Raw genomic sequence first — 12,943 nt, forward strand, 5'->3', positions numbered from 1 at the left:
GCAATCTCACATGGGGTCTGTGCTTTCACAGGCCAGCCACAGAGAGGAGCTGGCAAGCTTTATACGGAAGTTTCTAGAGCCCAAGAGTGCTCCCCCTCCCCTCCATCTTCAGGGTAGCCTTTCCTGTCCCATGGTTCACATGATGGAGGAGGGACAAGCACTCTTCCCTCAGTTCTCTTCTTGCTGTTATAAGGAGAGGACATACTATAGCAAACTTCTGTGAATGACATCCTTCAGTGCTTCTGACTGGATTTCTTCATCTCTTCTTCAAAAGAAAGGGTAGGATGGCACTTTTTAAGACATGCAAGGAATGTGGAGCCAAAATAACAAGCACAAATCATTCTTCTTATGTTTGGATGAAGGTCACAATACTGCCTCAGCCCTGGCCTGCTGGCAACCTCACACCAAAAACTAGAGAAGAGAGAGTAGCTAGACTCAAAGAGGCTGGCTTTGTGGGGAAAAGCTTTAGGAGCCCCAGGCCCAATTTCAAATAAGTGCCTGGACTTAGAAAAAGGATCAAGGGACCTGTTTGTAGGCTTGGTACCAAGCCCCTCAGTGCCACAGCTGCCTAACAAATCAACTGTGACTTGTTTGGCCTTGGAGCCACCAGCAAAAAACTCAAAGAATAAGGCGAAACATACCGTATGTATCATGACTCAGCATGCTGTTCACTGTCATCTTGACACTGATTGTTGTCTTGGCTCCAACAATCCTCTTTGCCTTGACATTGAGCTTTACATCAGCAACATGATTTGGCAGGTCATCATCACTTCCGAACAGAATCTCAGAACCATGCATCATCATCGACTGGTCATGTTTCCATATCATCTAAATGTTGCTTGTCACCAATACAGATCAATACCGACCTCACCCCAAGGCAAAGAACCCTTTGGGGCAACGCCACTGATCTCTAAGACTGTTGGACCAGTAAGTCTTTGAAATCTCACCAGTGCACCCTTCAGTGCAATGTGAATGACTAGATGAGGGAACTTCAAATCAAGGGCTGCCACAAAATACCCCCTGGTTCCCTTTTCCAATTATGTTCCCCACACAGTTGGGCTCATGGAACTAGCAGCAATTTTCTCTATGGTATCTACCATCTCAGTCTTCTAAATCCAGTTGCAAGAAAAAGGCTACTGCCACTCATTGTATAAGGTTTGCCAGGTAACACTCAGGTAGACTCCTCCTACCTTGTTGGATAGAGGTCATTGGTTTGCAGTTCTTGATCTAAAGAATATATGCCTTTCTCCTTCTCAATCCACAGACTTCATAGTATTGATTTGATTAAGGGAAGGGCATACTTCCATTATCCAGAGCTAGTCATATTAGAACACTGGCTCAGAAATTCTTAGCTTGCAGATTTAACACTGCCAGAAATATTCAAAGATTACTTGGATATATGACATCCACTATAGCAGTAACCTCACATGCACAGCTCTTCATGAGACCATTTCAAAACTGATTCCTCTGAGAATTCCATCCATTTTCAGATTCACAATGAAAAAGACCTTGAATTCCCCTTAATTAATGGACCAAATTTCCACACCAATTTAGAGGAACCTGGTTGAGAACACATTCACATAAAATACAAGTCTGTTGTGGATCAGCCTGAACCAGCCAGTTCCAAGGAAGTTAAGCAGCTGGAACCCATTACAGATGAGAGTGCACAGCCAGCTACTGACAGCATGACTTTGGACACTATGGTCACACAAGCATCTAAGAAGCTGTTATCAGGGGACAGCACTGCAACATCTCAGGTCACTGAAGTCCCACAAGCCATCTTGTTTCTGTCATCCCTGGAGCTGCTGGAGTACAGGTGAAGGAGAGCACAGCAAGAGCTCCTCTAGAGGAGACAAAGTGTGCACCTGGCCACTCAGAGGCATATGTCGCAAACAAGCAGGGCAATGGCCTAAGCATTAGCCCAACACAGCACAGCTGTGAACCCAGCATAAATGAGGGAGCAGGTGATGAGTTGAGTGTGGAAGCATTCTGCTGATGACTCTATGACCACTGCATCAATCCTGGCCTGCTTATGTTACCACAGACCATCTCTTTTCCTCGCCTCTCACCTCTTGTCTCTGTGACCTTTGTTCATGAGTAACCTCTGAACTTCCTATGTCTTTTGAATGACCCCTTGGTATGACTTCTTTTCTCCTGACTCTGACACTGAACTCTTGACTCAGCTTCTTGTCTTTGGACTATTGCACTTTGCAAAGCATGTGCTGTGGCTCCAGCCTCTGAGACAAATACCTCCTTAATGGGTTAGGGTGCACATTGTGGGTTGCATATGACTGAGGGCCTGTGGTTTGAAGCTGAAGTTAAACTATACATTAATCTATTGGAGCTTAGGGCTATAAGGAATGCTCTTGCCTCTTTTACAGAATTACTTCAGGGTCGGTGAGCTCTTCTGGCTATGGACAACACAATAGTCATGTTTTACATAAATAAGCAAGGGGGCACAGGATTCAGCAGGTTATGCACAGAAGCATCTCACATCTGGCATTCAGCAATAAGGCATAGGGTACAACAGCCATACACACAGTAGGGCAACACAACACTTTAGCAGGCATTCTAAGCAGGCATGTGTCCATAAGCCAAGAGTGCTTAATCACTGCCCAATTTTTCAGGAACGGGGATTCCCTGAAATATATCTCTTTGCAACTACAGCCAACATTAAATATCCCAATATCCCTGTTTTTGCTCCAGGGCAGCAGCAGACTGCAACTCATGGGATAGGTTCCGGCTACCCTGGCATGGGCATCTGTTTTATGCATTCCTCACTGTTGGTATTCTTCACAGGGTGGTCACCAAATGGAAGGCAGACAAAATTACCTGCATACTTCTAGCACCGTATTGGCTGAGACAGGTTGGGTTCCCACTGCTCTGGAACCTGGCAAGAATTCACAAATCCCTCCCATTGGAAGAGGATCTTCTACAAGTAGGCCCAATCCGACATCCTGGGCTTATGTCTTGAGAGCTTGGTTGATCAACCCCTATCACCACTGACATGGAGGGTGACAGAAGTAATGATTGCCTCATGCAGAGTATGAATATAAATGGAAGAGGTTCTCAATATGGGCAAAGGAACTACAGGTTAGTCCAGAAACTAACCTCCTTACCCTGAAAGATGAGGGCTTAGCAACTTCATCAATTAAAATCCACTTGGCTGCAAGCTCAGCTATTCACGAAACAGTAAAGGTTCCACAGTTTCCTCTATTGTGGAGTCCAAATGGTTCCTTAAAGGTTTGTTGAATTTATACCCACTTGTACACCCTGTACTGCAATGAAGTTTATCTCTGGTTTCATCAAGATTGATTCATAAACCATCTGAACCAATGGTCAGGTCTGGTTTTGTGTTCTTTCATATAAGACAGCATTTTTGGTGGCTATCACTTCTGCCTGCAGGGTGGGAACTTAGTGCACTTTGCTGTGACCCCCCCCCTCCCCTTTCCTAAAATTTAACGTAAATAAAGTGGTGCTGAGGTCAGACCTGGGATTCCTCTCTAAGATAGTCTCTCAGTTGCACATGGGACAGGACATCACCCTCCCATTTATTTCCCTTCCCCAACTTCTACATCAGAAAAGATACTGCACATGTTAAGATGTTAGAAGAGTTCACTTCTTTTATTTAAAAAGAACAAAGGGCTTTAGGAGGGACAGAACTTTATTCATCTCTTTCAGAGGCCACAATAAAGGAAGGCCACCTCTGCACAAACCTTATGTAGATGGATAGTTTACAGAATTAAACCAGCATACACTGAAACAAGTAGGAGCTGTCCACTGTGTCTGCGCACTCTATGAAGGCTTGGGCTTCATCAGCAGCCTTCTCATCCAGGCTACCTCTCAAGGATGTATGCAAAGCAATTACCTGGTCAATGTCCTCAGTTTTCAGAGATCATGTTATTATCCATGGTAAGCAAAGTTATACCAAAAGAAGATGAGCATCTGATAATCTATATTCTTACAGCTGCTAGAATCTTATTAGCCAAATATTGGAGGAAAGAGAGGTGTCCAAATTTAGAGGAAGTAATTGAAAAAGTACTCCAAGCTGCTGAAGCAGATATACTTTCAACCCTCTTGAAAGGGAAGGCTAAAGCAGTAGCAAGCAATAAATGGAAGAAGTTATATATATGGTTTGATAGGAAGACAAAAGAAAAGGATAATAAGAATTCGGTGTGATGAATAAATGATATAATACCATGTTTAGTTTAAAACCAGGTGGTTAATTTTAGATGTTTAAATCCATCTCCACTCTCTGTTTTAGGCATAAGACATTCTAAATTTAGAGGTTTTGGTACTTAAATTGGATGAAATTATAAGAAGAAATCTATGTTTTGTATTTATACACCAAGACTGACATGGCAGAACGATACAGTATTTTGTAAGAGGTTGATGTTTGTGTTAAGAAACCAATAAATCTTAAAAATTAAAAAAAAATGCCCTCAGGTTTTGTACAGCATTACTCTAAGGACATCAATTCCTGGAGTGAAGTAGCTGTGGGGAAGGCAGTATTACAGTTAATCTTCCACTGATCCAGCCCACACCCTCCTCCTTGGTAAGTGAACTTGCTATTCTTCCATGTGGGACTGCACAGAAGCCATGAGGATGGAAACAGGGTTACAGTTACCTGTAACCATTGTTCATCAAGTGGTCTTCTGTGTAGGCACACCTCACTTCCTCCTTTCCCCACTTTAGGCTTCTCTACTCATGCTCACTCCTTATGGCAGCAAAGGGAGAACTGAGGGAAGAGTGCTCATCTCTCCTGTCATGTGACCTTTGGGGTGGGAAAGGCTACACTGAAGATGGAGAGGGGTGGAGGCACTCTTGGGCTCTAGAAACTTCTCTATAAAGCTCGCTAGCTCCTCTCCATGACTGGCCTGCAAAAGTGCAGTCCCCATATGTGCCTGCACAGAAGACCATTTGATGAACAACTGTTGCAGGTAAATGCAACCCCATTTTACTGTGGAGAAAAATAAGAAATGCCCTGTTTAGTTGTGATCTTATTAACTGTCAGTTCTTTCTTAGGTCAATGCTCTATCCTGTCTGAACTGAGTATTATTACATTTGATGGAAATAATGTAGCGCTATATAAAGTAGCATCCTACATTTTAGTCAAGCTACCCATGGAAATTATTGTCGCTCATATTGAAAAATGTCCCACTAACCAGGTACGAGACTTGTAATGCAATGCAAAATTAAGTGTTCTAGGTTTTTTTTTTTAAAGCCATATAATGTTCATATTTTTGTATTTGCAAACACATATTTTGTAATAAATAAAGGCTCACTTGTGTAACATAATAAAAAAACTGGAACTCCTAAACTTGCATAGTGTTCATGATTTTGTCAGAATTCTACAGAGATGGAGCAATTAGTAGAAATGCTGAATCGAAATACTGAAAATGCAGATCTTTCCATTATTAAACATTAGAGATTATTGGCGCAATCTGTTATACTGTGGTTTTGTAAAGAAACTGGTTTATATCCAAGCAACTTAACTAAGAATTGTAGAATATTCTGTGTTTAAACTCATAATGTTTATAGCATAGTAGAATTATGCTATTTTATGCAACAGCAATTCTTCTAATGTACTTCTAAAATATTTTTCAGAGTGCCAATTCAATTAGGAAAATAGTGAGTATTTTTCCAACAACATTTCCAACAACATATATGCCCGTGCTACTCTAAATACTGATTTTCATGTCACCTCTGAAATTCTGTCTTTGTCTTTCAAGGTTCCACCAGAAAGTGCTTTAGGCCTCTGTTTTAAGAAACTTAATGTAACAACATCTTCCAATTCAGTACTCATCAACCGTTTAGCAAGAAAGGTAAACTAAGAAATCCTAAATTGTAACATAATACTTTAAAAACTGTAATTGAAGGAATATTCTAATGATCACACAGATAATTAACTGATGCAAATAAATATACTATACTTAACAGTTATATTGTTTAATGTATATCGGCTATCCATAGAGTCACAGATGGCATGGAGAAAGAACTGTGATCTATGTGTTCTGAGAATATATTGTTCATGGCCATAGATACCTGTAATTTAATTTTTAAGACTTTGGTATGCATGCATGTCTGTGTGTATGAGTGTTGGTTATATTGCAATTGTAAGTCCTAGCTGATTTTTTGGACCAAATTTTAAAAATAATAAAATAGCAGCACTTTCAGGACTTCAAAACGTTATATAGATTCTGATTTTCTCACACTCTGGCACCACATGCTTTGGATCTCATGCACCAGACATCTAGTCTGACTTGAAGCTCTTGCAACAAAAAATACCAATCTGTTTAATGACATCTATTAGATCTGTCGTGTGTCCTTGGAGGAGGAGGAGGAAGCAAAACTGAAGGTATTAAATCCCCGGTCAACACTAAAAGGCATCCCTCTACCTATCTACATGGCCATATAAGGTTTCTACCACTTTGATTTCCACCTCCATCTCCCTGTGGTCTCTCTGTTTGGATAAATTGTCCAGTGGGAGCTGGACCAAACTCACTCTCTTTGGCCCTCACTTTGAGAGCTTCTCCAAGTCACTTTCCATGTGTCTCCCTCCAGGAAATAATCCTTCTTAATCAACCTCCTCAACTGTCACCTGATTTCCTTTAAATATGTAAAAAGAAATAAAATTTCATGCACTGGTCACCAGAAGCCAAAGAGGGTAATTGAAAAGAGATAAAGATCAGGGGTCCTCAGTGTGGTGACTATGGGTACCATGGTGTCTGCTGACCCCTCTCCTGGTGCCAGCCAAGCATTTTCAGAAATTAGGTAGGGCTAGGTGAGGCATTTGCCCAGCAGGGCTTCTGATTGGCTGTGCAGATTAAAAGGCATCTACCTGAAACATTGAAGAGAGATACTATTAGAATTATATATAAGCTCTCTCCCTGGCATTTTGTGGTTGGCTCTGCTTCCTGTTGCAGCCATTGTGATTGCATCCACCTCTTTGGAATTCCACCACCCTGTGTCAGAATTCCAATGGTGCTTGTAGGCTCAAAAAGTAGGAGACCCCTGAAAAAGATTTTCCCCACTAGAATACAGGAAGAGGAGAGAGGCCACTGCTATATTTAATGAATATTAAATATATTTAATACCATTTCAGCCATACAATGCAGGAAAACTCTCTGTAGATTTATCACTGTTTCTCCTAGTATAATCTACCCTAAAGGTTGCAGGGAGGCTCACAGCCCATATCCTCACAATCTGCTGTGACTAATGTGAACTGTGTCAGAATCTAGGGTCAGTCCAAACCAAATTTCAGCGTCAGATTGAAAGTTCAGTCGAAACATCAGTTACCAAGAAAGCAGAATCCAGTTCAAAGCATTATACAGGAAGCAAGATATGACAGTCTGAGTTTATTCACAAGTATAGGGAGAAAGATGTCAAAGTCAAGAGTTGGTCCAAGGGTCACAGGAGCAGAGTTCAGAGCTGTGATTGCTGAGTCAAGAGGTTGGTGACTTGTTGCTTCCACAACATGCAGTCTCCCAGTAATGGGTTTTATAGGCATTTTCTAAGCCCTTGTTAACAGCCAGCTGCTTGAGAGTACTGCTGCAACTACTCCAGGCTGTGGGGAGGGGGGGGGCACTTGCCCAGAGCCTCTTTCTAGAGCCCATTGTATTTTTCCTCATAATGGGCCTTATTCCTAGTTGAAAAATAATGCTTAAGAAAAGTATTCCCACCTGCAGTGGTCGAAAGAATGTATTTTTCATTCCTGTTATATTTTTGGATTATTTTAGGTAGTTGTGGATTCAGTGATTCAGCCTTTGCCCTTCTCTAAACATGGCTTATGCATTCAAGATACAGGTGCTATGTATGTCATTAACACACCAGCGGGGATCAACATTAAGTGGGCTCATGTTACAGGCATTATAGATATCCAGTATGGCTTTCACTCTAACACCACCACCACGACTGAAGGACTTTGCGGTGAGAAATTGATTTCTATTCTTAATTCTTCTTTTAATTTAATGGACCCATTTTATTTATGAAGCAATAGTGTGCTTTGCTCTCTAGTGCCCTGTCAGAAACACCCCCCAGCTTATCTGTGATTGGACAGTTTTCTTTTTTAGCTTATCCCAGATGTAGGCATCACGACTAATGAGTGTGCTTTTATTTAGCAATATCATGCAGTTGTGTAGTTAATATGAAGAACATTGCACTCTTGCAAATGAAGTAAATAGCCCTCAGTGCAACTACCTGTTAGGAGAGAAATGATGCATGAATGAAGTTTACATTAATTGTTGCTGAAAGAATTGCTTCTAGCAGGTGATGAGAATTTTTGATGGAGTAGAGCATAACACTTATTGGTTTGGATCTAGACAAGCATTTCTGTGAGCACAAGGACTTCTTCACGCTGAATGGCTCCCCTTTCCCATGGCAGCCTGAAATCCTTCCCCAGTCCTGTTCTGAGGGTCATCTCTCCCCCAGGAACAGGATTTCAGGGGGCAATTTGGGCTGCTGTAGGATGGGGGAAGATGGTAACATTGCAGTTCACAGGCAGTCCTTGTGCCTGCAGAAACTCTAGTTTGGATCCAAACCATTAAGATTAGGTCCCTAGCCTTTCTTTCATGAATTCAACTTATTCCTTATTTCCATGGTTGTAACAGAGTTCCAAGTTGCCCAAAGAGTAGCTTGTGCTACAAAACAGATGTGCCAATCACTGATTTGTCTTGTTTTGTTATTTTGAAAAGAAGTGCATTGGGATAAATTCTACAAATTCTTAGAAATTCTGAATATAGTATTGGCTAGACTGAATTTATGAAACACCAAGATGGTTTCAGCATTACTGAATGTGTCTAATATTTCAACATTCTGACCAGCATGCCTTGGATTTCAAAGTATGAGGAAAAAATGGGTATATTTCAAAAAGCGTAAAGAAGGATAGAAAAGTGACTATGACTTTATATTAGTGCCTGTGAGAAAAGCCGGGAATGCTTAATCTAAAATAAATTAAAATCCCCATTAAAATAACATTGTATAATCAAGATGATACTAGTGAAAGAATAAGAAAGAATATGCAGTTTCCCCATGTTTAAGCTGATACTAATTTTGGGAGTAAAATAATATTTCAAAACTTTGTACTAATTCAAATTTATGTGTGTTTTCAGGGAAAGTATCAGTAGGCTATATTTATTCCCTTTTTACTAATTCATTGGAAACAAAACAGTGAGATTGCCTAGTTCCACTAGAATTCAAGAACTAGAATTGCCTTTGCCAGTGGTATGTGGTACACTTCAAAAGCAGTCTTTAACTACTACTTTGGATGTATGAAGTTCATCCTTATTTGTAGAGCATAAAGAAGAAAAAATAGAGAGTGGATTCAAAAGTCCAGAAAATGTACTGTGGCATCTCTATGCCAATGCTTGAATTTATATAGACAAGATAACATAATAACCATTCACACAACAGCAGTATTTGCTGATAAGGGTTTCTCTAGTTTTGCTAAACTGAACAGCTACCTTGGTAAGAAATTCATTCAAGACTTGGTGACTACAGTTGGATTTCCTGATAAACTTAAAACAAGCAACTGCACATTTGTTGAAGAATGGTAGTATTTAAGGTCAGCTACATAGAATCCTGAAAGACCATTATAGGGTTTTGGGTGTTGTTGTTTTTTTTTTGGTATGCAGATCCAGACAGGCAAGTAATGATCCAATACACATGGGGTATTGACTCCTGCAAACATATGGCATGAGATTTGCAAGCATAAAAGCAAACACGTAGATATATCTTAAAGGACCTGTTTCTTGACAACAGGTATCATTTTATTTTATCCAACGGAAAATAGCACTGAAGCTATACACTGCATTCTATGTATTGTATAAACCAGAGGTGTTGAACTCATTTGTCATGAGGGACAGATCTGACATAAATGTCATTTTGTTGAGCCAGGCCATGCGTGCCATAAAATGCAATACAAGGTACCAGAGATATAACATTATAAAGGCGATTTCAGATGCCGAGTGGCAATAGCAAGTGAATGACAATAGCAGGCTTTATTGGATTAGTTGTAATGTGCAGAGGGTTACCAACATTGGTAATGACACAGGAAACCTGTGTCCCAGTTCCATTCAGGAGGATTCAGTCCAGGAGGATGCAAAGAATAAATGAACATAAGTCTGACATTAGAAACCAGAGCATTCAGTTGCAGTGCTCTTACAAAGGAATTTCAAAGGGAGATTAAAAAGAGTGACTAGAGACAAAGGGAGATAATAGAGACTGCTGAATTGCAATTGATAATAAAACTCAAGACAATGCATCCTCCTTGATTGAATGGAGACCTAGGTTTCTTGCCTCATTACTAACATGTGCTATTATCATTGAGCATTCGAAATTACTCCACTCTCTGATATAAAGCCCTGACCAATCCAAGTGTTCTAATTCCTAATTAGGGTCTTTTTAAAAGGAAATAAATCCAGATAGGAACAAAGAAATCTTTTTTTAAAAAACCTGCATACACTGTACTTGTTAGAAGAATCAATCAATCCACCCTCCCACCCTCTAAAGAAGCACACTTGCACACAAAAGCTTATACTTGGAATAAGACATTGCTTTATTATCTCTCTCTCTCTCTCCCTCCCCCTCCCCCTCCCTCTTTCTCTCTCTCTCCCTCTGTCCCTGGAGCTGGAAGCAGAAGCTCTGTGTGTGCACATGAGAGAGAGAGAGAGAGAGAGAGAGAGGCTTGTCTTGGTATCCCTCTCACAAGAAGCAGCCATAGAGCTCTCTGTGTGCCTCTGTGGGTGAGAGAGAGAAAGGGAGGGGGGTGGCAAGAGGCAGGAAGCAAAGGGCCACTGAGGGAGCTTGGGAAAAAAGCAAGCTAGGATGTGGCTGCAGCAGCAGCCATGGAAAAGGAAGCAAAAGAAGGAAGTTGCTGGGAGATGGATTTGAGCCCTGTGCAGGCCACATCCCTCCCACAGGCCACATGTTTGACACCCCTGGTATAGACTATAGTGAGAGATTATGTAATGTAATGTAAAATTTTATTTATATCCCGCCCTCCCCCGCCGAAGCAGGCTCAGGGCGGCTAACAACACTTCAAGTAAACAATACAGTAATAAAAACATTAAATTCGCATTAAAATTCACATTAAAATCAGTCAATAATCAATAATTAATTAAATAATTATGCCACGTGCTATCCAATAAACTGCTAAAATACCTGCTGAGCTAACAGTGGAAGATCAAGTATCAACTTTTTAGATCTTGAGTCTTTTATAACAAGCTAACTTGAGCAGCATTTATACTTTCCAAAACAAGACTTCATTTCTCTAAAAAGAGAACAATAAGCTATCAAGCCTTCTGCACGCTACTGCAACAAGAATACACTCACACAGTAGTATTATCAGTTTATTATCAGTAGTAGTATCAGTAGCCACATGTCAGGACAGACTGGAGAATCCATACAGATAGCTTAATTCTGTAATGACCCAGAGACTTGTTTGTGCTGTTTCTGATTTAATGACACCACCAAACAATACACTGAAATGCCATAATTCTCTCTCAGTACCAATAAACAATACAAGCAGCTGCCATCTTCTCAGTATACCAGTATATCAGGCACTGAGAAACAGCGCTCATCTTCTTGGCGCTCTAGAAAGAACTATGTATGGACCTCTCTGATAGTGTCACTACTTTACTGTATTTTTACCTAAACTGTTTTGGCCAACTTGCCCAGAATGAGGTCATTACCCACATCATTGCTTGTGAAACAATCTCAGCCATGTTGAAGATCGTAATCATTGTAAAAAGCTGGATTACATATGGAAAGCTCAAAGGTACCTTTCCAATACTACACATGATCACTGAAGGGTAGCAAAAGTGTCAGAAACCAGGCCAATGGGTTGGATCCATGACCTTGGGCACCTTTGTAAAAAGCCTTTGTGGCCTTAGTACTCAGAGATAAGGGAATTAAACTCACCCTGTATCCTTTCTCTCCCATGCTGGGCCTCTCCACACCCTAGCAGAGAGAACCCTGGCACATCTGCCCTGGTCTTCATCGGATTCTCCTTTTAAAATACTTCCTGGAGCTCCACCCATTCAGGAAGTCCCAGGAAAATCCTGCAGGACCAGCCCTGTAGCCAGGATTTGAAGAATTGGGGGGCCCTGATTTTTTTCAGGGGGCACATAGTGGCCCCAACCTCCATGGCCTTCTCTCCTACCACCACTGAGGAGGAAAGTTGCCAGCTTGCTGCCATACAGCCTCACCCGTCCCCACAGTTGCCCTAAGGTGATCCCTTTCCTCCCCTCTTCCAGCAGCTCTGGTGGGGAGCCACTCAGAGGTTTAGATATGTGCCGCACAGTCTCCTGCCCTTACCTGAAGCATGATCCAGCTAGGCAAGCCTGGCAGGACAAGGGGAGGGTGGTGGAAAGCGCCACCAAGTCACAACTGAATTCTGGGTTACAAGACCACAGATTCGGATTTCTTCTTGTCAGAGGGTGAGCCGAGGCTGCCCAAGCGCAGCTCCCACCCTCGCTCAGGTGGCCAGCGAGACCAGGCCAGAAAACCCCTGCAGGCAAACATCACCTCTCCACTGATCCCCAGCCCCAGACTGCAGCCAGGACCTCCACTTGTGTGCGCCAGCCTACACTACCCTGCCCTGGCAGAGAAAGCCTGCAATGGAGCCATCCACTCCTTACCTCCACTGCCCCACTTGAGGGCCAGAACAGCCTCTTCTTGCAGGCACCCTCTAGCCCAACGTCAGCCCAAGGTGGAGCTTAACTTTCAGTCTTGGGCTCTGAAAGTGCCTCGTTGTTTCTGCTTGCTGAGGGGTCAGAGATTTCTTCCAGCCCCTAAGCAAGCAGAAGCGACACGGAGCTTAACTTTCAGTCCCGTTGTTTCCGCTTACTGAGGGGTCAGAGATTTCTTCCGGCCCCTAAGGAAGCAGAAGCAACACGGAGCTTAACTTTCAGTCCTGGGAACTGAAAGTACCCCATTGTTTCTG

General features: G+C 41.9%; 1 protein-coding gene across 1 annotated transcript in view; it reads left to right on the top strand.

The window, feature by feature from the left end:
• OTOGL (otogelin like) overlaps positions 1-12,943 on the top strand; it is a 205,828-nt gene that overhangs the window by 133,819 nt on the left and 59,066 nt on the right. The window contains exons 38-41 of the mRNA XM_060245136.1: positions 5,026-5,168; positions 5,608-5,631; positions 5,733-5,825; positions 7,740-7,929. Of these exons, the coding sequence (XP_060101119.1) occupies positions 5,026-5,168; positions 5,608-5,631; positions 5,733-5,825; positions 7,740-7,929 (450 nt within the window). The remainder of the gene's footprint in view (positions 1-5,025; positions 5,169-5,607; positions 5,632-5,732; positions 5,826-7,739; positions 7,930-12,943) is intronic.

This window comes from Heteronotia binoei, chromosome 8, assembly GCF_032191835.1.
Source record: "Heteronotia binoei isolate CCM8104 ecotype False Entrance Well chromosome 8, APGP_CSIRO_Hbin_v1, whole genome shotgun sequence".
Lineage (NCBI taxonomy): Eukaryota > Metazoa > Chordata > Lepidosauria > Squamata > Gekkonidae > Heteronotia > Heteronotia binoei.